General features: G+C 44.2%; 1 protein-coding gene across 9 annotated transcripts in view; it reads left to right on the top strand.

Moving 5' to 3' along the window:
* Positions 1–23,456, top strand: part of GRAMD1A (GRAM domain containing 1A) — a 56,605-nt gene extending 33,149 nt beyond the window's left edge. For 5 of the 9 annotated variants that reach the window (XM_087939937.1, XM_026718856.2, XM_087939932.1 and 2 more), the window contains 12 exons: positions 15–130; positions 517–712; positions 4,750–4,939; positions 5,415–5,558; positions 7,245–7,363; positions 9,032–9,174; positions 11,401–11,504; positions 12,291–12,476; positions 12,889–12,976; positions 16,258–16,365; positions 19,403–19,523; positions 21,361–23,456. In XM_087939937.1, the coding sequence (XP_087796063.1) occupies positions 15–130; positions 517–712; positions 4,750–4,939; positions 5,415–5,558; positions 7,245–7,363; positions 9,032–9,174; positions 11,401–11,504; positions 12,291–12,476; positions 12,889–12,976; positions 16,258–16,365; positions 19,403–19,523; positions 21,361–21,429 (1,584 nt within the window). In that variant the 3' untranslated portion in view covers positions 21,430–23,456. The remainder of the gene's footprint in view (positions 1–14; positions 131–516; positions 713–4,749; positions 4,940–5,414; positions 5,559–7,244; positions 7,364–9,031; positions 9,175–11,400; positions 11,505–12,290; positions 12,477–12,888; positions 12,977–16,257; positions 16,366–19,402; positions 19,524–21,360) is intronic. The other 4 variants (XM_026718857.2, XM_087939933.1, XM_087939936.1 and 1 more) reach the window with 1 other exon arrangement.
* The last annotated feature ends 3,361 nt before the right edge of the window (positions 23,457–26,817 follow it).

The raw sequence follows: 26,817 nt of genomic DNA, 5'->3' as shown, positions 1-26,817 counted from the left end.
TCCATTGCCATCAGACTTTGCCCCCACGAGAACTCTGGCACATTGTCCATCAATGCTACGGTTCTGAACTTGGCTTGACCAGTGAAGATGATGACTATGTTTCTCCCATTGATGACCTCAATGGCTTGGGGTGAGTATCTACTGTGGACAAGACAGTTTTCTTCTGGATCAGGGAATGTAGCCTGCAGCCATACCTCTTAGCTGTCTCTTTGCCATCTGCAGGAGATAATGAGCAGCCTTTCTCAAGGTTGTGTTCTGACCAAGGCTTCCTGAGACAGTAACAATCACACACTGTTCTGAAAAGCCATCTCTGTGTGGGACGCAGACCCCTCATCCGAGCCCTCCCCAGACTCTAGGACCGGCCCATGTTCCTCCCCACTGTCTGACTGCTGCCAGCTCCACAAGCTGCCTGGCGGACCACAACAAGTTGATCCTTCCATAAATTAGTCTTGTTGGTCTAGAAGATTCCTTTAAAATCTCCCTCTCTTTTATCTGTCTTTCCCTGAATCACAACAGAAGCCAGAAAGAAATTGGAGATGATATTGACCTGACAGAGCTGACCTCCCGCTGCAGCACTGACCTCAAGCTGGACACCAGTCCCTTGCTGGACAAAAGGGACACCAGCCATTGCATCAACTCACTGGCCAGTAGCAGCGATGGAACCACATCGGTGAGGACGGGGGATTCAGAAGACAGCTGGAATGTTATAAAGGTCCTTTCCTAGATTTTGTGTCCCCCCATTAGAACTACTTGCCCTACAATAATGCATGATGAGCGGATTGCAAACTTTTCCATTCTCCTCTTGAACATTACCTGCTCTGCATAATTTCCCCTCCCGAGAAATCTCATTTGTTTTGTGCATTTTAATGCATTTATTTTACCACCTACAGTTATTTGTAGGTGGAAAGAGGAAAAACAAAATCACGCCACCAAATTTCAGCAGTGTAATCTTGGAGAGTTTTTGGAAGGTTGCATGATGTTTATAGGTTACCTGTCTTCAAAATCCTGCTCTCTGGGGGTTAAAATAAAGGATCTAAAAGACAACATTCACGGGAAAAATGTATGTACCAGAATTGGATCACTGAAGAAAGAATCAAATAAACTAAAATAAGTTCAGAGATGAGGATTGGAGAGAAGGATAGACACAGAGTCATTTGAGGAAGAAGAAACTGTTTAAGATCGTTTAGTAGAGGGGTTGTTGGACTCTCTGAGCTTGGTTGCTTTCTTGTAGATGTTTTATTAGCCAAACTATTATGATGTTAGTGTGTAACATCATCAGTGGTAGGTTTTTTGTTTGTTTGGGAATGTTGTAAGCTTGAGAATAGAAGACTGAGAATAGGATAACACTCTTTAAATATCTGGAAGTCTGCCACATAGGTCTTACTCTCCATAGTTCCCAAGAACAGGACATGAAATATGAAGGCTCTGAGTTACAGCAAGCCAGATTCCAACTGAATGTTAATATATATATATATATAGAGAGAGAGAACAGTTAGCTGGAAATAAACTTCCTTTCCTTGGATGTAATTCAAAAGGCAGCTAGACTGATTTATCAGGGATGTTGTAACATGGATTTCCACTGTGGTGCCAATGCCCAGCAGCCACTTCCAACCAGAAGAACCTATGGAACATCTTAAACAGAGCCCAAATTAACCTCCACCAAGCTTGTGAAGGGCTTTGTCTCAATCTTTGAAATACAGGAAGGTGTCGTAAATTCTGACTATTGATCAATATTCCCCAGAGATATGATGTATCTCTGAAGAAAAGTCTGTCTTTTCTAGTTCCACCTCGAAGTGCTAGAAATTAATTCTGGAACATTTAGTGTTAGTTAACAGTCTAACTAACAGTCTTCAGTGCAGTCAAATGAATGCTTTTGAACTATTAAGAGACCCAGGTGAAAATACTACAATTGTCTCAATGCGCCATACTATTTTTTATACCTTTGCTTTATGAGTATACTAGCTCGATACCCGTGGTTTGCTACGAAACTATGTGGTCGGGCTTAGTTTTTGGGAAGGAAAATAAGGAAAATAAAATTCTGCCTCTGCCTACCAGAAGCCATTAGTATTCATCTGGCTAGCGCCCTGTCAGTGTGTGAGAGAATTGAGGGCTGTTTGGAAACTGATGTAGTATTTGCTGTGTGAGCAAGAAGGAGACAGCAAGGAGCCTGGGCGTGGCTTAGCTCAACTATTCTGTACTAAAGCTGCTTGCTGCTGTGAAACTGAAACTCCTCTCCTCTGCTTGTGTTTTGCATTTGAAACAGATTTCTTTTCAGGTGGGGAAGGGGAATAGAACTTTTTAGCATCAGAACATGTTAATAATAATATATGAAATACTAATGCTCTGATGGTCATTTGGAAAAATCCTTTCTTAGTGAGCACCTAGAAGCTAAGAGAAACATACGTGCCAAATTTCTTAGGCTTTATGGTTCTGGAGATTTTGTGATGATGCGTGAGTGGTATTTTGCTTTCATATATATATAGATAGATATGCGCCATACACCTGTCAATAACTTGAATGTTGCAAACAACAGCATAAAACTATTTTAAAATAATATGAAAGACTGAACCTTGTAAAGCCATCCAACTGTCAACTTTAAGTAAAGACAACACAAAGGACATGAAGGAAAATGGGAAGCTCTCCCATTGATTAAATAATTTTTGAGTGGAAAGTAATTATGTTTGATTTGATGCCTCCTAATAAAAGCCTTTTTTCTCCGGCTGCCCAAACAGTTGAAATTTTCAGTTCAGCGTTGACTACCAAGAATATTTTTAGATATGTAGTCTAATAATACTCGCTTTTTTAAGCAGCTAAAGAAAATAATAGAAAAACCCAACACACTCTGTGGTTGTTTCTCACAGATTTGGGAAATGTCCAAGGATATTTCAGAATCCTTAAAAATGAAGCCAATCTATTGAAATACATCTAGCTAAAATGGTGTTATGATTCTAATTCAACTGCAACCTACAAAAGAGAGAGATTTTAGCTCTGGAAATTATTTATAGCCCAGTACATGTCTACTTAGAAATGAGTCCCACTGAATATTGTAAAAGGACTTTTTTGGTGTCACTGTAATTTCAAACAGTCATTAAACAAATGGTTGCAAGTCAGGGACTACCTGTATTACCTTCTGCTGCATGCTCGGTGACAAGAACATATCAAATAGCAATAGCAATAGCCCTTAGACTTATATATCACTTCACAGTGCTTTACAGCCCTCTCTAAGCAGTTTACAGAGTCAGCCTCTTGCTCACAACAATAATCTGTGTCCTCATATTTACCCACCTCGGAAGGAGGGAAGGTTGAGTTAATCTTGAGCCAGTGAGACTCGAACTGCTGAACTGCTGGCAGCTGGCAGTCAGCAGAAGTAGCCTGCAGTACTACTGTCAACTCATAAAATATTTCTATGGTCTTTTTAGAGTTGCCAACAGAAAGGGAGGGGGGAAAGGGGTTTGAAAGAGCAGTGTGGCAGCTTGGAAATTGAAAGTGCATTCCATAAATAGTTTTTCAGAGATAGTAACTAGGTGACTGAAGTTTCTGCTGTGCAAATATCTAACTGGAGAGCATGATTGATGACTCTTGGCTATGGATGTGTCTCATTAGAAAATATGAATTATGTTACACCCAGGGGTGGGGAAAACCAGGATAAAGGGTGACAATGAATTATCTGTCACAGAGTTGGCTACACCCAGGCAGTGCCGGACATATTAATTCCCAATAAATCCTTTTGAAGTTTTGGAAGTTTTGGCTCAAGACTCATGATTTAATTGGGGTAACTGCCAGAATCCTGACAACTGCCTTCTTACCACTGGGTGCCATCAGGGCTCAAAATAGCAAATTTTTTGGCTGATACCTCATTGGCTGTCCCGATGCTGAATGTAGAATAGAATAGAATAGAATAGAACAGAATAGAATAGAATAGAATAGAATAGAATAGAATAGAATAGAATAGAATAGAATAGAATAGAATAGAATAGAATAGAATTCTTTATTGGCCAAGTGTGATTGGACATACAAGGAATTTGTCTTGGTGCAAATGCTCTCATTGTACATAAAAGAAACGGTACATTCATCAAGAGTCAAGAATCATAAGGTACAACACTTAATGATAGTCACAGGGTACAATAAGCAATCAAATCATACTAGGAAATAGTCAATATAAATCGTAAGGATACAAGCAACAACGTTACAGTCATAGAGTCACAAGTGGGAGGGGTTGGGTGTTAAGGAGTGATGAGAAGATTAGTAGTAATAGTAGTGCAGACTTTGTAAATAGTTGAACAGTGTTGAGGAAATTACTTGTTTAGCAGAATGATGGCATTTGGGAAAAAACTGTCCTTGTGTTCTGGTATGCAATGCTCTATAGCGTTGTTTTGAGGGTAGGAGTTGAAACAGTTTATGTCCGGGATGTGAGGGGTCTGTAAATATTTTCACAGCTGTCTTTTTAACTCATGCAGTATACAGGTCCTCAATGGAAGGCAGGTTGGTAGTAATAGGTTTTTCTGCAGTCCTAATTACTCTCTGACGTCTGTGTCTGTCCTGTTGTGTTGCAGAACCAAACCAGACAGTTCTAGAGGTGCCGATGACAGACTCAATCATTCCTCTGTAGAACTGGATCAGCAGCTCCTTGGGCAGTTTGAGCTTTCTGAGTTGGCACAGGAAGAACATTCTTTCATAACCAAATGTGTATTTCAAATGGAGCCAAAGCTCACCTGGGTTGAATCTAATGCCGACATGCTTCCCTTGTAGCTGGCTGAGGATGCAGAGGACAACACTGACAGCCAAATGGATGCTTCATCCAGCCACACAGTGACCTCAGCCACAGACCCCCTTCTGGATGACTTGGTGCATGGGTCTGCTGGGTCCCCCCTGGAGGGGGACCCCAGTGAAGAGCTCCCCACCGACATGAGCAATTCCTCCTCATCCACGCAAGATGAAGGTGAGGGCAACCTCCATCCTGGCTGAATTCTCCTATCAGCATTCCAAGTAACAACCTCCAAATTAAAAGACCCCAAGATTGTCATCTCCTCAAAAGATCCATTTTATTAGAGATGTCATGTTGGCACATCTGAGGAAAACCCGAATCTGAGATTTCCAGGTTTTTCTTAGCCCAAAAGAGAATCCAAAATCCCTTCACCCAATAGTTCATCACATGGTCCAATTGTTTCTTCGTTCCAACTGGAGTTTATCCCCAGTCATCCACTCCAGGTGCAGGGTAACATGTCCTTGACTTTCTGAGAAAGGAATGTTGTTGTGGCTAATTTTTTACCGCTCCTTGAAGTCCCCCTCCCAAATTCCCAGGCACTGAATGTGGCAGCCCAGAAGCCTCAAAGAAAAATGGCTTCCAGGCTGACATCTCCCGGTTTTTAGATTAGGAGATCTAATCCGACCATCTCTCGTTCTTCCTTCTCCAGCTGAGGTGGAAGCCTTCTTCACAGACTTACCAGGGCGGCTCCTGATCAATGCCGTGTATCACGTTGGAGCTGAGAGGCTGCAGCAAATGCTCTTCAGCGACTCCCAGTTCATGCACAGCTTTTTCGACCAACGCAAATTCACAGGTAAGGAGAAACTGGTTCAAATCACATCCTCGGTCAATATTCGGGAGCGAACTTCAGGCAAGAGTTTACATTGCAAAAATATTCGGGAGCGAACTTCAGGCAAGAATTTTTACATTGCAAAAACAAAGGATGCTGCTGTTTTCTGTCTTGTTTGATGGATTAACCTTAGACTTCCATAACCTGGTTTCCAGCTGGTGTATTGGATAAATATTTGGGAGGCTGTTGCATAAACTTCCCTGATTGCTAGAGACATGACCTTCCTCCTTGGCAGATTGTAGTAAAAAGCCTAATCCATAGTCTGTTGGAAAGAAAATCTCAAAGTTTTCAACTGAATGTCTCAAAGGCAACTGGACTTTCTTTGTTTTGATGGAAGACGTTTTGCTTCTCTTCTGAGAAGCTTTCTCAGTTCTGAACTGAACTGAAGAAGCTTCTTGGGTGAGAAGTGAAACGCCTTCAAGGAAAGAAAGTCCAGTTGCCCTTTGGGAAAAAAACCACCTTTGGGATAACCATGACCTGGATGACCGAGAATCTCCACAGATGCTCTTCATCTGAATGTCCATGGAGGAAAATTGATTTCAAACATTAATTTCAAAGCTGGTGAAACTCTTTTAGGCATAATTACATGCTTGATGTCAATTGTGTGGGTTGCAGTTAAACCTTGACTCGACGAACTAACGCCCCTTCCAAAGTGGGTGGACTCTGAACACAACATGTGTTTGCTGAACCCAGAGTTCACTAAATCAGTGGTCGCCAACTGGTGGGCCGCAAGAAAATTTTGATGGTCCACAGAGAAAATTCAATATTTATATACATGGTGTGTTGTGAGTTAATTTTGTGAGTTTGCTTGCTAGCAAATTTTATGTGACAGACTGAGCTAGCCGATGGCAGAAAGATAGATCTCTGAATGAACCTGTGATTCTGTGAGCAACTCAATCTGCCTGCCTGCTTTGCCTGATTTTGGGTAAAAGTTGCTCTTTTTTAAATAAAAAATTCAATATTTACATGCATGGCGTGTTGTGAGTTTGCTTGCTAGCAAATTTTATGAGTTTGCTTGTAAGCAAATTTTATGTGACAGACTGAGCTAGCCAATGGCAGATAGATAGATCTCTGAATGAATCTGTGATTTTTTGAGCAACTCAATCTGCCTGGCTTTGCCTGATTTTGGGTAAAAGTTGCTCTTTTTTATAAAAAATTAAATATTTTCATAAATATTTATATTTACATATAAGCCATGCCCAGCCAGTCACATGGCCACCAAGCCACACCCACAAATAAGGCCACGCTCACAGAACAGGTTGTTAAGAAGTTTGAAACACATCTTTGTGTGTGTTTGTGTGGGTGAGTGGGTGCGCACGTGTGTGTTTTTGTGTGTGTGTGAGTGAGAGAGAGAGATATTAGATCTACCTCTTGATCTCTTTTTCTCCCACCAACGTCAGCAAGCCACCGTCAGTCAAAATTCATATTAGTGGTCTGTGGGATTTAAAATTATGAGTTTGGTGGTCCCTGAGGTCCAGAAGGTTGGCGACCCCTGCACTAAACGATCATCTGCTATTTCATCAAACTAAGACTTTACTGTTACTGTTTTTTTTTAAAAAAAAAATCCTGATATGGTAATATTTTAATGACCACTCGGTTTTCCTATTTTGTCCCCAACTTTTCTTCCTCCCCCCCCCCTCCCTTTCCTAGATGTCACACTGAGTTCATGGAGCGGAGACAGCAAGTGTCATCAAAGCCGGATCATGACTTACACCATTCCCATCAGCAACCCATTGGGCCCCAAGGCTGCCCCTGTGGTGGAGAATCAGGTAGGGCCATGGGGTACCTAAAAATACGGGTAGTCCTCGAGTTACAACCACAAGTAGAGCCCGAAATTTCTGTGGCTAAGTGAGACATTTGTTAAGTGAGCCTTGCCCCATTTTACGACCTTTCTTGCCGCAGTTGTTAAGTGAATCACTGCAGTTGATCAGTGAATAACCCAGTTGTTAAGTGAACCTGGCTTTGCTCATCAGGAGGTTGCAAAAGGGGATCACTGCAACCGTCATAAATATGAACCCGTTATCTGAATTGTGATCATGTGACTGCAACAGTTGTAAGTGTGAAAAACGGTCATAAGTGTTGTGGTTCGTCGGCAGCCAGTGCAGACGGCAGTGGAGTTGGAGAGTGAGGAAGAAAGGGGACCAGGCAGGGAGTCTGGCGAGGACTTGGATGATGGTCCTGCATCCAATGCAGGGATGGGCCAGGACCACCTGGGAGTGGGGTGCTGCCTTTGCAGCCTTTGGAGTCTGGCAGCAGCGAGGCAGAGGACCCAGGGGAGCCTGTTCCCAGTGCGCGTGTGCTCAGAGCTACTAGAAGGCGAGAGCAACTGAGACAAAAGGGGCAACTCGGGAGTAAGGCTGGGAGGTGATTGCCCCTCCCATAAGGGATAAAAGTCAGACCTCAATGACGCATGCTTTGCAGGAAGCAAAGTAGTTCAATAGTGTCTGAGTCCTTCTGTAAGCTCCGTGAACTGTGGTTGTTTTTTTTTCTGGGACTTTGTTTGGTTTATGTTATAATTAATTGGTCTTCTGTTTTTTTTGGCAGCATTCTATAGCACTGAAAGGCATGCTCTTATCCGGGGGAACTATTTATAATTTCTTCTGGCTGGGAATGGAAGTAATTCCCAGCGTTGCAATAAAATAGGTTTTGTTTTTACAAGAAGTTTGTGTTTCATTAAGTTTGACGAAGCCTGAGTCAGAACAATAAGTCACTGAACAAACCGTTGTAACTCGAGGGCTACCTGTATTAAGAGGGACGGACAAAGCAAGGTCATGGTGTGTTGATCTGTTGGCTGTCCCAGTACAGATAGTCCTCGCCTTCCAACAGTTCGTTTAGTGACCGTTTAAAGTTACACCGGCACTGAAAAAAGTTGCAACATCCTTGAGGTCTCGTGATCAGAATATATTTAATCACCTTGTCGCTATATTAACGGCTATGGCGATTCACTTAACAACTGGGCCAAAATTCACTTAACAAATGTTTCACTTAACCACAGAAATGTGGGGCTCCATTGTGGTTATAAGTCGAGTGGTGCGGTGGCCTAGAGGTGGAGATCTCTCCTCACAATCAGGAGGCTGTGAGTTCGATCCTAGGTAGAGGCAGATCTTTCTCTCTCTGGGCACACTGAGAATATGTCTGCTGAACAAAACTCCACATTGGTGACAGGAAGGGCATCCAGCCATTAAAACACTCAGCTCCATTCAGTTGCCCAGACTCCACTCTGCAAGGGATTATGGAGTCGTTAAAAAAAGGAGGATTACTGTGGTCATAAGTCGAGGACTTACTTGTAACTTTTAAGCCACTGTTTCCTTGAGACTGTTATCTGAACAAACGGATGAGCATGGGTAAAGCGTAGCATTTTCCAAGCACGGGTTCCAGAAACTGAATGTCTCTACTTATCCTGCCTTTCTCTTCCTCTTTGCCTGCTGGGTGCTTAGACTCTTTTCCGTGCCAGTTCCAAGAATGGAGGCTGTGTGGTGGACACAGAAGTGATCACTCATGGCATCCCTTACGAGGATTACTTCTATACTGTGCATCGGTACTGCATCACCAAAGTAGCCAAAAGCAAAGCCAGGCTCAGGTATTCATTCTTGGATCACTCTCTTCTCGGCTGCGTCTGTACGGTTGTCAAAAAAGGGGGTTTCCCCCAAATTTTTCAATGAATTCTGTTAGGAGAGTCTAAAACATAAGTGGAAATTCCTGAGGAAGAAATGGGGTGAGGGGCGTGGTTGTCCGTGGCAGCCACAATAAGCTTCATGTTCAACTAAATGTTGACATGTATCCGGGGGTGGGATTCAAAAATCCCAACAACCGGTTCTCTGCCCAGTTGCTGGTTGGGCGTGGCCATGGTGGGCGTGGCCTACTGGAACTTCCAAGAGGGCCATTTTTTTGCCTTCTCAGGAATCCGGGAGAGCGAAACTGCTTCCCCTGGGCTCCGGAGGCCGCCCGGAAGCCAGAAACAGGCCCACTTCTGGAACTTCCGGAAGGGCCAACTACCGGTTCAGCGAACCAGATGTAAATTTAACCTCCAGTTCGCCCGAACCGGCCAGAACCGGCTGAATCCCAGGCCTGCATGTATCGCGTTATAGAGTGAAAGACACACCTGACAACAAATGAGCGAGTCGTGTCATGGCTTCATTACATAAAATACGGCTCATGGGCTCATTCCTCTTCGTTTAAGAGTTCATTCTTTCTTCCGTTCAATGAATCAATCAATTAATTTGCCTATCTCCAGAAGAGGCTCCTGGTTGCATCTGGGTTGCTTGCTTTTGTTTTAAATCTGATTAATATGTCAAAACCATCCCAGGCCAAAGAGGACCTCAGACTGCAAATCCCTTTTCTCTTGATGCATAGTTCAGTTGCTTTAAAAGGGGAGCAAAAACATTAGAGAGCCCTCTTGATGCCATGTAGTCTAAACTAAATCAGTAGAAGGACGCGGCACAAATCAGTCAAAGATGTACAATGGTTCAGATTCTCCAAAAAGTCTTGATTGGGTGCAATGCTCCATCCATCAATGCTACATGAAACGAAGGACTGTTGGGTGACATGATAACAGTGTCCCAGTGTCTAAGGGGCTGCCACGAAGAAGACAGAGCCGTGGTGGCATAGTGGTTAGAATGCAGTACTGCGGGCTAACTCATTGCTCACTGCAAGAGTTCGATTCTGAGCGGCCGAAGGTTGACTCAGCCTTCCATCCTTCTGAGGTCAGTAAAATGAGGAGCCAGATTGTTGGGGGCAATAGGCTGACTCTGTAAACCACTTAGAGAGGGCTGTAAAGCACTACAAAGCTCTATATAAGTCTAAGTGCTGTTGCTATTCTCCAAGGGCAAGAAGCAATGGATGGAAACTAATTAAGAAGAAAACCAAGCTAGAATTAAAGAGAATTTTTCTGACAGTGAGCACAATAAACTAATGGAACAACTTGCCTCCAGAAGTTGTGGATGCTCCAACACTGGAGAATTTAAAGAAGAGATTGAGCAACTATTTATCTGATATGATATAAGCAGAGGTGGTATTCAGCAGGTTCTGACCACTTCTGGAGAACCGGTAGCGGAAATTTTGAGTTGTTCAGAGAACCGGCAAATATCACCTCTGACTGGCCCCACCCCCATCTCTTCTCTACCTCCCATTGAGTCCCAGCTGATTGGCTGGGTCTTCTTTGGTTGCCCTGCCCAGGAGAATGGAGCTGGAAAGTAGGTTAGTGCTGTGGGAAGAGAATGGGGATTTTAATGTCTCCTTCGCCCGGAGTGGGGTGGGAATGGAGATTTTGCATTCTCTTTCCCCTGCCATGCCCACCAAGCCACGCCCACAGGACTGGACTACTGGATAAGGTTTCCTGCCTGAGCGGGGGCTGGACTAGAAAACTTCCAAGGTCCCTTCCGACACTATTATTCTGTTATTCAATCAGAACGGGGAAGAAGCAACACAAAACATATTAAGCCAGCCAGTTTGCAGCAGAGTTCATATTGAGATAGAGGCTGCAATCTAAATGCATGACTTCAGGTCATCTTACCTGCAGCATTCAGCAACAAAGAACGACCGATATCCCCACCTTCCCGGTTTTGAAAACACAAAGGTTACTGAGGCTCTCCCCATCTCCTTGGGGGGAACACTTGATCTTGTAACTGCAGAAGATGAGATAGATATAGGGAAGATTAAATAACGCCAGAGATCCTTCGGGTTGCAAGCCAAACGGAGTAGTCCATTCTTTGCCAAAGGGGTTCGTTCTTCTTCAAGTTTCCCAGCATTCCCTGGGGGAAACGGGAAGGTTCTTTGGCCCACCCATAACAGTCGTTCTCCATTACAGAGTCTCCTCTGAAATCCGATATCGGAAGCAGCCATGGTCCCTTGTGAAGACTTTGATTGAGAAGAATGCGTGGAGTGGTGTTGAAGAATTCTTCCAGCACTTGGGTGAGTGAATCAAGGAGTGATTCAGTGCAGAACCTGTGCTCTGGAACAATTACAACACAGTCTGGGGTTGGGTTCCCTCTTATCTTCCCATTCGTGAAGTTTTATTTTATTTATTTATATATTTGTCAAAAATGTACAAGATAACAAGCATAATATGAACCAAAAAAGAACAAAGGGAGTAAATACAGGTAAACAGGGACAGTAAGACAGGACGGTAGGGCCCTTTGGTGTGCTTATGCACGTCCCCTTTAAGGACCTCTTAAGAAGGGTGAGGCCTACTGTAGACAGTTTGAGGTTGGAGCTGTGAGGACTTGGGGCTGTAACCACAGAGTCAGGTAGAGCATTCCAGGCATTGGCCACTCTGTTGCTGCAGTCATATTTTCTGCAACTGAGTTTGGAGCGATTTACCTTGAGTTTGTATTGGTTGTTTGCCCGTGTAGTATTGTGATTGAGGCTGAAGAAGTCATTGACCGGCAAGATGTTACAGCAGCCAATTTTATGAACTATGCTTAGATTGCACCGCAGGTGGCGCAGTTCCAGATTCTCCAGGCCCAAAATGTCGAGCCTTCTCGAAATTTCATCAACTTCTTCCAGTAGAGGTCATTAGAGAACAGGTAGTTCTGAAGTTGTCTGAGATATCCACCTGTAGCAGCCTTGTGCAGAATGAGACAAAAAGGGTAGACGTTTTGGAAAAGGAGAGAGGCTGATGGTATCAGGATCATCATTTTAGGGTACGAATTCAGCCTTGCAACCCCATCATCTCTATGGTCTTAAACGCTGTTTCAGAGCTGGCGCTGGTGCAAGCAGAAAAGGCTCTGCTAGAGGAGAGCTGCCATGGCAAAGAAACCCGGGGTCTCTTGTCCGGATTGCGTCGCAGGAAACGGACTCTGAGCTGGAGAGCTCCTCATGTTGAAGCCCCCATGCCCACGCTACCCGATAGCGAAGGGGCGTCGCGTGCTCTTCGTCCTTCAGGTATGCCTTCTTGTCGGGAACAGCCTACTTCCTTCCTCTTCGCGGATATATAAGAAATCGAGCTGTGGTGGCGCAGTGGTTAGAGTGCGGTACTGCAGGCTATTTCTGCTGACTGCCAGCTAATTGCAATTTGGCAGTTCGAATGTCACCAGGCTCAAGGTTGACTCAGCCTTCCATCCTTCCGAGGTGGGTAAAATGAGGGCCCAGATTGTTGGGGGTGATAGGCCGACTCTGGAAATCTTTTAGAGAGGGCTGTACCACACTATAAAGCAGTATATAAGTCTTAAGTGCTATTGCTAATCTATGATTCCCCAGACATTACTGCACTACTCCTTCTGCGGTTCAATAATGCCTGGAGCACCTCAAGTTCCGTTTGTTCTCTGTCCTGATCTGTTGGCTTTCTGTCCTTTAGGCAGCCTGACCTCACATCTTTCAGAACAACTGTTGGAGCCAGGACAGGGACAAACCGTCTCCACCGTGATCCTCGTCATCAGCCTGGTGTAAGGCAGCTGCTTTTTGGGGAGGTTGGGCTGTAACTGGAGATTGTCCCCCTTCCCAAAATTCTCAGTGGTGGTTGAACTGGTTGGGGAACTGAACGCCACGCGTCTAGAAGGCCTCAAGGTTCTCAAAAGGCTGATCTAGACCAACCTTTTCAGTCCTGGTGCTTTGTAGAGGTAGACTACAACTTCCAACGTCCCCAGCCAGGCCATAGCAGAACTGGGGACAAAAGTCCAACACACACCTGGAAGCACCGTCTCAGAGAAGGCTTTTCCAATGTTCTCTGTGAGTTTTCCATTTGCAAACGTAGAAGTATACTCTCCAGAGTCTACACAAGGTCGCACCTTACCCAGGGTTACAGCCAGTTACTCTCTAGGAAGCCAAGAAAGAGTCCAGTCCACTGAAGCCAGGAACAGGGCTGGATTGATCCAGGAATACCCACGATGCCATTGGAATGGGAGTTTAGTGGAGCCTGGAATTCCGCTTAATGGGTAGAGTGCAGTAGTGGGATCCTAGCTTAGTCACTACCAGTTCGATGGGCGATCAAGTGTGTGTGCGCGCACTCCCCCCCCCCAACGCGCATGCACCTAACAAGCCAATCAGCTGAGAGGATGAAGAAACGAAAAGCTAGGAGCGACCCTCCCATGTGCTTTTCAGTCTTTTATCCTCTTAGCTGGTTGTTGGGGGCTTTTTCCCCTCCTCTCAGCTGACTGGAGGGTTTTTTTTACTACCTGTTTGGGAACCATAGTCATTTTTACAACCGGGCCAAACCGGTAGCGTACCCCCACTGGTAGGGTGGCCTCAAAGGCAGCAAGGCTGGCTGAAAGTAACATGCATGACTATCAGAACAAGGCTCTCCTCTCTGCTCCCCAAACCGAGATGACCTTGTTGTCCCATTGCTTGGTGGGCTGTAGTAAAAGGGAAAAAAATGTCAGGGTCCCAGAACTGTCAAGATTGGTTGGAAAGCTTTGGGTACTTTTCGCTTTGCAATCTCATGTTTACTTTCCTTAGTTACTAACACCGTAAAAGGTGTGCTGGCTTGTGATTTAAGGTGTACCACTGCCTTCCTAAGATCCCTGCTCACCCTGCTTCTTTTCTCCAGGTGGATTGGTTTATTTATTATTTCAATTTATCTGTCTCCCCCCTCCAAAAAAAAATATTCAAATTCATGACTCTGAGCAGTTCCCAACAGTTAAAATGCCATAAAAAGTAATTGAATTAAAGGTTTCTAGGTTAACTAACTTAATTTCCTACTAAATTAGCAACCTTATTTGTTTGAAAAGTACAATCGAGTTTAGGAAAGTTTGGTGTGGCAGCATCTATGCTGGATAATTTTTTCCCTTGTCTTTCTTTTATTGATGAGAGAATGCAGGAACAAAGCTTCAATTCTTTCTTTCTTTCTTTCTTTCTTTCTTTCTTTCTTTCTTTCTTTCTTTCTTTCTTTCTTTCTTTCTTTCTTTCTCCTCTCTCTCTCTTCCTCCCATCCTTCTCTCTCTCTTTCTTTCTTTCTTTCTTTCTTTCTTTCTTTCTTTCTTTCTTTCTTTCTTTCTTTCTTTCTTTCTTTCTTTCTTTTTCGTTCTTGCCTCCGCATAGGATCTGTGTGAGGTATTGTATGCCTACTGCCCTACAGCACTGGCCATGTTGCTGTTGCCTTGGACATCCCTGTCCCCTCCCTTGACCCCCCACCATCCTGCCATGCCTTCCTGCTTTGAAAACCTGCAGCTTCCAACCCGCCTTCCTTCTTCCTTTCTTACGATCCCAAGGCCCAAGCGGCTTCTTCATCCTGGCTTAGTTCTGGTTTCCTGATTGGCCTTCATGACTCCTGCCATTTCAATCCTCTTCTTGTCTCTGGCAGTCGCTTTCATGATGTCTTCCACTCACCCCTCGCCCCCATTGCACTCTGCTTGCCGCGTCTCTTATCCCTCGCCCCAATTCTAAACTGTGATCCCCAGCCAGATTAAAACGGGAGACCAGGAAACAACAGGCGGCCCAAATCCTTAGCTAGAGTCTGCCTTCCAACTACAGTTTCCTTCTTGTTCACCTCGTTAAACTTACCAATTGCTCTTACAGCATAAGCATCCCTGTTCTGTCCTGCCACTGATGGGCGGGGGGGTGGGGGCTAACTTTCTCCCTGCCTATCTTCATTCCTTGGGCTTCTGATATTTCAGCCTATACATTTTTAAAGCTTTAGAGGGCCAGCCACTGAAAGGAAGATGGATTTTGTGTCCAAGGTTAATGTGATTGCCTATGCAAAAATAGTAAGACTATCTCTGGGAGTTAACTCTGCCTGCTCCAAACCCCTTCATCAGCTCAAGCTGAGATTATCTTCTGCACCAGGAGCACTATCAATGCATAGATGTCTGATACCGGCCCCGATGAGGTTGCGCAAATTATGAAATTCATATCCGCTGCGCGATGACAGCATGGCATGCATGATGTGGCTTCTCTCCTTCCTCTTATCGATCCAGATGCATTGATGTGTTTCCTCGATGACCATTTACGGTGATTGAAAGACTCCCTTCACACATTGCATTAAGCCAGGCGGTTATTCAGTGGTATAAAGGCTCGTTTAACCACATTTGAAGCCAAACCAAATAGATCGCTGCAGGATTAAGGCAAACCGTGAAGGACAGACTTTAGGGATGCTATTTTACTATGTCGTTATTCTTAGGTAACCATAACAGGGATATCAGGCTATTTTAATCCCTAGGTGTTTTTGTTACATGGCATCCTTTTAATCATGATCTTGAAGGGATTATTCCCAGTGAATATCCATTAGTGGCCTAGAGGTGGAGCTCTCGCCTCACAATCAGGAGGCTGTGAGTTCAATCCTAGGTAGAGGCAGACATTTCTCTCTCTGGGCACAGTGAGAATATATCTGCTGAATAAAAATCCGCATTGGCGACAGGAAGGGCATCCGTCCAGCAAACACTCAGCTCCATTCAGTTGCCCTGACTCCATCCCGCAAGGGATTATGGGGTCATTAATAGGAGATGATTCCCAGTGAGTATACATTCTCATTCTGACTCTATACCAAATCCCCCAAGGTGGGAATAATGCTTTGTGTGTGTGTGTGTGTGTGGTAGAATTTAAATGAGTAAAAATTCCTCCATATTTCACAAGCACATCCCCTTTCTGTCTTTCTGTGTGTGTGTGTGTGTATTATATAGGGGATGTGCTTCCTGTGACATATGGAGGAATCCTACCACATTCTAGCTGGAATTGAGTGTCACCTTGGTCTAAAGGGGTCCTTTATGTTACCAACGTGTTTGTGTTTCTCTAGTCTTTTAGTTCTGGTTATCCTCAACATGATGCTGTTCTACCGGCTGTGGTCTCTGGAGCACACAGCCCGAACCGTGGAGTCATGGCAGACGTATGCGCTCTCCAGTGGGTGAGAAAGACTCTCTGGGAAAGAGAAAATGGGAGACTGACTTTCCTACTCTTAGAGATTCTGAGAATTTAATGCAAGCTAATGTAGCAATATAGGGATACTGTGGCTCAGTGGCTAAGACGTTGAGCTTGTCGATCAGAAAGGTCAGCAGTTCAGTTTGAATCCCTAGCGCCACATAATGGAGTGAGTTCCCGTTTCATGTCCCAGCTTCTGCCAACCTGGCAGTTCAAAAGCATGTAAAAATGCAAGTAGAAAAATAGGGACCCCTTTAGGGGGAAGGTAACAGTGTTCCGTGCACCTTCAGCGTTTAGTCCTGCCGGCCACATGACCACAGAGACGTCTTCGGACAGTGCTGGCTCTTTGGCTTTGTAACGGAGATGAGCACCACCCCCTAGAGCCAGAAACGACTAGCATGTGTGTGCGAGGGGAACCTTTACCTTACCTAATGTAGCAATAGCACTTAGACTTAGGTACCATTTCATAGTGGTTTACAGCGCTCTGTAAGAGGTTTACAGAGTCAGTATGTGGTCCCCAACAATTTGGGTCCTCATCTTACTGACCTCGGAAGGACAGAAGTTTGAGTCAACCTGAGAATCGAACTCCTGACAGTGGAAGGCAGAGTCAGCTTGAAATATTGCATTCAAACCACTGCACCATCACAGCTCATGGATTTTCTCAAAAATCTTGACAAGATGCAGTTTGAATTGAGGGAAAGGGAGAACAATCTTCTCGAGGTAGCTTATTGCTGGTTTAATATAATTTAGCATTTATGTCAAGAAATAATTAGCCCCTGGAAGAATAGCAATGAAGGCATTGAAAAAGATATTCTGATGTCTGGATGAGCCAATATGTGCAGACATCAGACTATGCAAGCAGTGGGTTTCCTTGGGACTTCTATAAGAAGTGAAAGTTGGACTTTGAAGCAGCAGCTTTGGATCTTAGTTGTTGGACAACACTCCTTGAGAATATCACGGAGGGCCAAGAAAATCAGCTATAGATAGATCACAGAACAAATCCTTCTCACTAAAACATACAACTAGCCAGATTCAATTTTTCGTATTTTGGACACCTTCTGTAAAGACGTAAGCCCCTTAAGAAGTTAATAATGGTGAAAAAACTGGAAGGAGAGAGACAAGAGGATGACCACCAGTAAGGTAGATGGATTCAATTGCAATGGCTACACTTCTGGAAGAACTGAAGGAGAAGGGTAGGAAAGATCATTCCAGAGAAGGTCTGTCTGTGTGACTGCTTAGAGTAGACGCTGACTTGATGGTACATAATCCCACCAGTCCATCAATAGCATTTATGCTGGCTGGGGAATTCTAGGAGTTAAAGTCCACATATCTTAAAGTTGCAGAGGTTGAGAAAGAGCGTAGCTCTGCTATGAAAATGTTTTTAAATTAGACAACATTAAATCAGGTATATTTATACCTGTGATGCTTTTGAACTCTAAATCAAAGCCACTAATCGTTTTGACCATTTTGCTTTGCAAAATCTTGATGCTTAAAATGTAAAAAGAAAGTAGTCATAACCAAATTGTATCTTATTGTTGAAAGGCTGGGTATAAATCAATAAAGACATAACAGAAACCAAAACGGATACAAGTGGAATGATAAACGTATCTATTATCAGAATATTTTAAAGCAGGTCAGGAACCCTCAAAAGAAAGCCAAAATTATTTACATTCCTGGCTGAGTTATATCTTCAGTGGTAAACCGAGATTTGACACTATGTGAAACGATGATGAATTATGCAGCATATTTTAAAATAATTATTGTAACTGTAAAGTTTTTCCAGTGCTAAACAGTGATTAACTTAAGACTTAAAATTTGTTTTGAGCACAACTTTGGAAAACATACTGTCTAACATTGAATGTTCTGGGCTATTGCCTGGAAAAGCATAACATAATTCAAATAAACATGTCAGGCTTTTAGTCTTTCCCTAAGGAGGACAGATAATCAATTCTTTTAAGTGAATTTATCTTATAAAGTAGCTAGGATAAAACAAAGAAAGGATACCACTTTTCTGGAGAAAAAGTGAGATATAAATGTATGTTAAGCAGGTGGTTGAATACCGAGGGTCAGTAAATTATTTGAAATACTATGCGACAGGATTTAGGAAGCTGATATCCTTTGCCTTTCCATAGCCAATAGAATTAATTAATTGCTCTCTAATAAATGTAGTCCTCTGAGTGGAATAAAATAGAATACAATAAAACAATATAAAACCCAATGAAAAAATCCCACAGTACAGTAACCGAGAGAAAATCATTGGCAATAAAGTGCTGTGAACTTCCCACAGTTTCTAAAACGCTTGAGCCAATGAAATGTTTTTTGTTTGGCATAGTGAAGTTGTAAGATAGGTACCAGAGTCTTTTGAGGAAGCATTCCTAAAACTTGGATCCTGCCATGTTTGGAAGGATGCTTGAGAAAAGTTTTCAGATGAAGTCCATCCATCAAGATTGACCAACCAGAAACCCCAGGTAGATGCAAGCTGATTTTCTGTTAGGCCTAACTGGCTTCTAAAATAGAATTATAACCTTCCCTCCATACCTCTAAAGCCCAAGAGCTGTCGTGGTACAGTGGTTAGAATGCAATATTTCAGGCTAATTCTGCCGACTGCCAGCAGTTTGATTCTCACCAGCTCAAGGTTGACTCAGCCTTCCATCCTTTTGAGGATGGAATGAGGACCCAGATTGTTGGAAGCAATAGGCTGACGATATAAACCACTTAGAGAGAGCTGTAAAGACTGAAGCGGTATATAAGTCTAAGTGCTAGTGCTATAAAATCTCACCCCCTCTGGTATGTTTTTAGCCATAAAACAAATCACTATTTTAAAAAGGTTACTGAGAAGAGAATATAGCTTCTGGCAAAAGGTTGCTCCCCAGCCTTAGAATCAGGGGAATTAGATTCTGGAAGGCCAACTGGCTTCTACATTAGTGATGGGTGTGATCATTCATAGGAAGTGAACTCAGGGAGCGGGTACCACTGCTGATCCATTGCAGTTAAGAGATTTCTGTCTCCTTCTTGCTTGGTAGGAAGCTTCCACAGACGGCCTCGGAATGGGCAGAGATTTTGGAGTTGCAGAAACAGTTCCATAGCGTGGAGGTGCAAAAGTGGAAACAGATCCTGAAGGCATCAGTGGAACTTCTGGATGAGGTTTGTTCTCCAGTCTGAATGTTCCTCCAGTCCAGCTAAGCTCATAGAAAATGTGAGAAAGGATGCTCCAACCCTTGGTTTCCAGAAGCCCCTTTTTAGAGCCAGAGATTTCCATCAGATGTTGACCATACAGAGGATATTAAGATATATCAGACTTCATTCCTTCATCATTGTTAGGCCTAATGGATGTTGAAGTTCAGATGGGGAGGAAGGCACCAGAGTGTTTACCTCTATACCAAAAATTTTGAAACCAGCTTTTTAAACTTCAAAGCAAGGATTCTCTTTCTGAGGGATTCTTGGAGGCACCAAATCCAGTGATGGGAGGAGTGCAGATTCCCCATCCATACTTAACAAAAAGACAGAAAATCTAAAATCTTAGGATATGGAATTGGATACCCAACATTCACACTTGACTATGAACTGCTACGGTGACCATTTAAGCAAACCTTTAATACCCCAATTCTCTCTCAATGTGTTGAAACAATTGTATGGGCAGTATAGACTTATCACCTCTGGAAGTCACAAGATTGCATAGGTCTGGCTTAAGGCTCATTTACGTGTGGAGTACAAACATGCACTGAAATGCTGATGGGATCTTTGCCCATAGGTTGGGTTCAACCAGTACTTTAATATTAGGGGACTGGAGGGTAAAACGTATGAAGAACGGTTACAGGAACTGGGTATGTCTAGTCTAATGAAAAGAAGGACTAGGGCTGACATGATAGCAGTCTTCCAATATCTGAGGGGCTGCCACAAGGAAGAGGGAGTCAAGCTATTTTCTAAAGCACCTGAGGGCAGGACAAGAAGCAAAGGGTGGAAACTAATCAAGGAAGAAACAACTTAGAACTAGGGAAAAATTTCCTGAATGAGAACAATCAGTGGAACAGCTTACCTCCAGAAGTTGTGACTGCTCCAACACTGGAGGCTTTTAAGAAGATGTTGGATAACCATTTGTCTGAAGTGGTGTAGGGTTTCCTACATAAGTAGGGGGTTAGACTAGAAGACCTCTGGAGGTTGTCTCTAGAGCAGGCATCTCCAACCCTGGCAACTTTAAGACTTGTAGACTTCAATTCCCAGAATTCCTCCTCCAGCCATGTTAGCTCAGGAATTCTGGGAGTTGAAGTCCCAAGTCTTAACCTTGCCAAGTTTGAAGACTCTTGCTCTAGAGGTGTGATGGCAAACCTATGGCACGCGTACCACAGGTGGCACGCAGAGCCGCAGGCAAACTTACCTCACTACACATGTGCATGCCTCACAGCTGATTTTCGGCTGGTTTGAGGCCTTTTTCGGCTTCCCTAGAGGCTTGAAAAAAGCCTCTGTAGGCTTTGCAGGACGAATAGGCCCATTTCATCATTTCCTGTAACACCGGAAGTGACAAACAGGCCTATTATTTGGTTTGCAAAGCCTGCAGAGGCTTTTTCAAGCCTCTGGGAGGCCAAAAAGGCCTCAAACCAGCCAAAAATCAGGTGTGGGGCACAGTGCAGGTAAGGGGGCGTGGTGGGCATGCGCATTGCCTTCTGGGTGTTGGCACACAAGCCCAAAAAGGTTAGCCACCACTGCTCTAAAGTAACTAACCATCAGGAAATTCTAGTTAAGGCCGGTTTTTAGCATAGCAGAGGCCTTGCTACATACAGTTCTCCAGCTTCAGCCTAGCTCATGAGATTAGAAACATACACGATGTATATTTTCTTCCCAGGCTAGCATGTCTTCTTACCGTTCTGCAAAAACAACCGGCTCCGTTTCCCACAACGTGAACACAACAACCCCAGCTTCCTTCTTGTTGGTTGGGGCCTGGCTTTCCTCTCTGGGGAATAACTTATTCTTCTCTTTCCACCAGATGAAGCTCTCCCTTGAGAAGTTGCAGCAAGGCATCATGGTGGCAGAACCCCCGTTGGAACCGGAGTGAAGGCACAGTACCTTCCTCTCTCTCTCTCTCTTTTGAGAAGGTTGCTGAGTTACCACAAAGAAGGCTCCTGAGATCTATCTCAGAAACTGTTGAACCAGTGGCGTGGACATCCTGTGGGAGGAGACAGCGCCGGGCTCCTCGCCAGATCCCATCACCTTGGACATTATCCTCAAGAGTTGCCACTGGTAGCGATGGGTCTCTTGGTTTTTGCCGGGAACATCTTTCTTGGACCATTCTCCCCGGGATAGTTCCTGTAGGGACTTCTCTTTATCCCTCTCCCCACTTCAGTGCTATTTTTATTGCACCCAGGACCTTCCGAGAATCCTTGATTTTCCTGTCTCCTGGCACTGGTCCTTTTGTTTTCCTTTCCCCCAGCTATTGTTTGGGGAGGAAGGGATCAGTTTTGGGGACGGGGATGGACTCTGGAGCTGGGATCTCTTCTTTTGCCCTGAAACTTCACTCAGCAGCTAAGACACCCTGATGGAGGACAGCAAAGAACCCAGTCCTGCCATTCTCTTAGTCTGCCTCTCTAACGCACAAGCGATCATGAACTGACGGCGAGGCAAAAGCAAATCAGAGGCGCCGGGGTGTGTATGTGTGTGTTGTCATTCCTTCTTCAGCTCTCTTCGCTGCTGCTTCTGTACCTTGTTTTTCCTACCATTCAGTGGGTTGATTTGTCAACGTTGTTAAAAGGGATTTTCCCAACCAGTTGCCTCCGATAGGGTAGAGGCATGTCAGGCCCACATTTTCAGACACAGAAAAAAGCAGGAGGCTGGACTACAGCATCTTCTTGCTGATGGCATCTATTAACCCAGAAAACTTTCTGAACAGGGGGTTCACCTTTGAAATATCCCTGGAGCTTTGAAAGATACATCACACCAGCAGTTCTCTATACATACCTACACGCTGGAGTCCAGGCCAGCCCTTCTTTTCAGAGTAGTATTTGACTTATGAAAGGTATGCGCTGAGTTCTGCTCTTGGACTTCTATTTACGCAACACTAAACCCAAATGCCTGGTGAAAAGAGCACACCTGTTTTCCCCACCTGTGCATAGCCAGTCATAAACGTAATGCAGGGTTTCTAACCTTGACAGCATTAAGATATCTGGACTTCCAACTCCCACAATTCCCCCAATCAGCATGGGGGAACTCTGGGGGCTGAAGTCCAGACATCTTAATATTGCTAAGATTGAAAAATAAACATGACTTCACGGTGTGCAATCTGAACCAGAAACAGTCAACATTTGAGACGGATTGAAAATGGATTTTGCAGCCAAGGTGTGTTACAGGTTTAAGCATTCCGTAACCTCAAATGGCACACTTTTTTTGAATTTGGAAGAAAAACGGTGTTAATGAACTACACACACACACACACACACACACACACGCACACAGTTATTGAGAGGATGGGCAAAGTGCTAATGTTCTCATTCACTGGGCATTTGGTTTGGTGTGCCATGCAAACCAAGACAATTTAGTTCATAATTCTCCAAATGGTGCTTTTTAGGGAACGTTGTATCTGGGTGCGGTCAAGAATGGTGGTTCCATCTGGGTTTTATTTTTTTAAACCCTGTGCAGATGCCACATGTGCCACACCAGAGACACTCTCATCAGTCTCCTGGACAACAGCTGGGCCTTTGCCTTCTCACCAAGAAGCTGTATTGCCTCTATAAAGTAAAGTTTCACTGCCAATCTCGGCCTCTTAAGCCCTTCAAATATACTGCCGGCGGCAGGGAGGGGGCATTAATTCTGCCCCCTCCTGGAGAGGGGGTTGTGTGTCTGTCAATTTTGTGTTCCCTTCCCCCCACAAAAAACCCCCCTGGAAGAGCCAGGTTTTAGGCCCTCTCCCTTTTTTTTCACCCTTCCCCCATTAAAACTTGGCTTGGGAAGGGAGGGAGGGAGGGGCAGTCTCTTTCCTTCAATTTTGTAGATCTGTTCAGTATTAATAATCCAGTGTGTTTGCAGTTCCAGAAAAATGCCGGGGCTTATTTATTAGGGAGTGAAATAAAGATCGTGGATTGGAGTTTGCCGTGTCCTCGTGTGTGTCCTTTTTGATGAGGGATGCGTTTTTTAAAAATGTTTCATCGAAATATGCCTGCCTTGCTTTTTTCCCCCCGGGCGTGCTTGCAAGACCGAAGTCAGCCTTTTAAAGTAGGCCAGTTTGTGAACCAGACACCACAAGAATGACTGGAATTTCACTTTATTGTCGCAGTGTGCGTTGTGACAGAATCTTGAAAACCCTTCTACCTTCTTATAACGAAAGTCGAGCTGGGGTTATCTTGAGTTTCTTTCTCATCCCCTGTTCTTTCCCAAAACTTAGCAGAAGTTTGTTTTAACTGTTTTTGCATTCCAGTTTGTGTGTGAGATGGACAAAACAGGATTGAAATGCATGTCCCACCCCTTTTGCACATGTGTCATGATATCATAAGGACATAAAAAAGGGATGGAGCTCACAAGGAGTGTAAGAATAATCTTGGAAGACAGGCAATATACTGGTCACCACACACACATACACCAGACACACACACACACACACACAAAATCATCAAGATTTTCAGGATTAGCATCTTGGGGCTTGTGCAGGCAAAGACAAGCAAAGCCTTGTGATTCTCCAGGAGTTCCTAACCAACAGACTGAAAAACTTTTGACATTTCGGACTTTTTTTTAAAAAGCATAGCTGTTAGAATTTGTGCTGTCTAAACACATAATCCCATGATGACACTTGGTTCTCCTTGCACGTTATTATTGTCCAGCAAATGTGATCAAGTCAAATATTTGTGGTCAAGCCCCAAGACCAGCATTCATACCAAAATAAAATTAAACTATTAACTGCAATGGGTTAAAGAGACATAGCATACTAGAATGAGCCCCCAAAACAGTTGTATGATTTGGGTTCGGCTAATCTAGACAAAAGGAGTAGGGGTGACATGATAGCAATATTCCAGTATTTGAGGGGCTGCCACAAAGAAGAGGGCGTGGAATCAACTTATTTTCCAAAGCACCTGAAGGCAGGACTAGAAATAATGGTTGGAAACTAATCAAGGAGAGAAGCAACACAGAATTACGGAGAAACTTCCTAACAGTGAGGACAATTAACCAGTGGAACAGCTTTCTTTCAAAAGTCGTAGATGCTTCATCACTTGAGGTTTTTAAGAAAAGACTGAACAGTCACTTGTTTGAAATGGTATAGGTCTCCTACTTGAGCAGAGGGCTGGACTAGAAGACCTCCAAGGTCCCTTCCAGCTCTATTCTGATTGATTGAATTAATCTAGTCAGGAAATTACCTTTGCCCATGTGCAGAGTGTCATTCTCTGCCTAACCAACTAGGCTTGGACAAAGACTTTGTCAACTTTCACTCAGTCAATCAATCAATCAATTAGAATAGTGCTGGAAAGGATCTCAGATGTCTTCGAGTCCAAAGGCAAGCTGTTCCACTGGCTAATTGTTCTCACAATTTCTCAATTCCAGGTTGCTTTTTTCCTCGATTCGTTTCCATCCATTGTTTCTTGTCCTGCCTTCTGGTGCTTTGGAAAATAAGTTGACCCCCTCTTCTTTGTGGCAGCCCCTCAAATACTGGAAGACTGCTATTCTGCCACCCCAGTCCTTCGGCAGCAAAACAAAAGGACAATATTGGGCTGGAGAGGGTATAAAGGAAGAGATCCGAAATTTAATCTATCCCCTTGCTGGAAGAAATAGCCTTCTGGGTTCAGTTCCAAGTGGGGAAGAAAGACACTGGAAACATGGTGACTGCTTGGAAAGATGGTTTAATGGTGGACAGGATCACATGCCTTGGGTGAAGAAAGAAAGAAAGAAAGAAAGAAAGAAAGAAAGAAAGAAAGAAAGAAAGAAAGAAAGAAAGAAAGAGAAAGAAAGAAAGGGCTAATATGCTGAGAGTGCAATTGTTTTATAGCCTCTGTTGGGGTTTGAATTTGAGCTTGTATTCTGATTGGTTGTCAGACTCCCATGGGGCCATGCAGGGGCAACTCTGTAGGATGTACTGAGTCCCAGGCTTGGTTGAGCCTTGCTGGATGATGATATAACAAAAGGGCTTTGGGCAATTCCTATTATAGCTTTACCTGGAGTAGAACTTCGTTATGTAAAATAGACTGCCCTAGGCCAGAGTAATGGTCCATTAGCAAAGGTGGGGAGAGTGGGGGCTGAGTTTCTGCCTTTTTGAGTTTCTACTTTTCTTTTTAGGGAAAATATTCTGTCTTTTTAGTATATTCTAAGACATTTCATTTTCCTAGGAGAGGGGTGGCTTTTAACTTCCAACACCCCCACTCTCCCAAGTGAAACTACCAGGATTCATTCCAGTCTCCTGGACCATCGCAATAACCAGGGACACTCTTCGCGATGTTTTTTTCATACTCTTCACAACCAGCAGTTTGGGGAAACAAAACCTTTCCTTCGGGTCAACTGGACCTCCACCTTGCTATTTTACGGGGGGCGTGTGTGTGTGTTATCTGGGCTGATCGGCAGTTCCAACCGAGGATTGGCCTGAAATGGTCTAGATGAGGGGCCGCCAACTTTTTGGACCTCAGGGATCACCAAACTCATAATGTTAAATCCCGCGGACCAGAGACCCTGGGAAAGTCCCAAAAAAACTCTGCAGGAAAATTCCCCACCCCATTTTCCTACCGATCTATCATTCTTTATTTGGGATCGCAGGATACCGTCTCCAGTTCTGTTCTCAGGGGGAGAAAGAGAGAGAAAGACTTTTGGCTTCATGCAAGGAAAGCAGCAGAAGCAGCAAAAGTCTTTCTTTCCCTCCCCCAAACTCCACCAGAAATAAGTCTTTGCTGGCACAGTCTTTTGGACCAGGAGGCCTTGCAGGGTCCCAAAGACTCATTTCTGGTGGAGTTTGGGGGAGAGAAAGAAAGACTTTTGCTGCTTTCCTTGCATGTAGCCAAAAGCAGAAGAAAGAAGCGGGGAAAAAAGCATCCCAGTGGCCAGGCAAGGTGCATGGGGTGCGTGGGGCAAGTTCCCCCCCTCTGCCCTTTCCCCCCTCCCCTCACTATCTCATGTTGTTCTCAATGCAAACAACGCAAACCTTGTGTTCCAACGGGCCATATGGGCAGCATAGCCTTGTGTTCCCGTGCAGCCTGGATTAATTGCTTTGGGGGTGACATTTCTCTGCGGACCACCAAAATTTTCTCAAGGACCACCACTGGTCCCCGGTCCACTGGTTGGTGACCACTGGCCTAGTCCAGGGGTCTCCAACCTAGTCAACTTTTAAGCCTGGCGGACTTCAACTCCCAGCAAAGCTGGCTGGGAAATTGTGGGAGTTAGTCCCCTAGGCTTACAGTTGCCAAGGTTGGAGAGGCGCCCCCCCCCCACCCACTAGACTCTAGAGTCTCCTTCTTGAGCAGAGGGCTGGACTAGACAACCT

Source organism: Pseudonaja textilis, chromosome 10 (assembly GCF_049901715.1).
Source record: "Pseudonaja textilis isolate UNSWEBS1 chromosome 10, rPseTex1.2, whole genome shotgun sequence".
In the NCBI taxonomy this organism is placed as follows: Eukaryota; Metazoa; Chordata; class Lepidosauria; order Squamata; family Elapidae; genus Pseudonaja; species Pseudonaja textilis.
The sequence above is the reverse complement of the archived record's forward strand: the minus strand, read 5'-3'. Positions and strand labels throughout refer to the sequence as shown.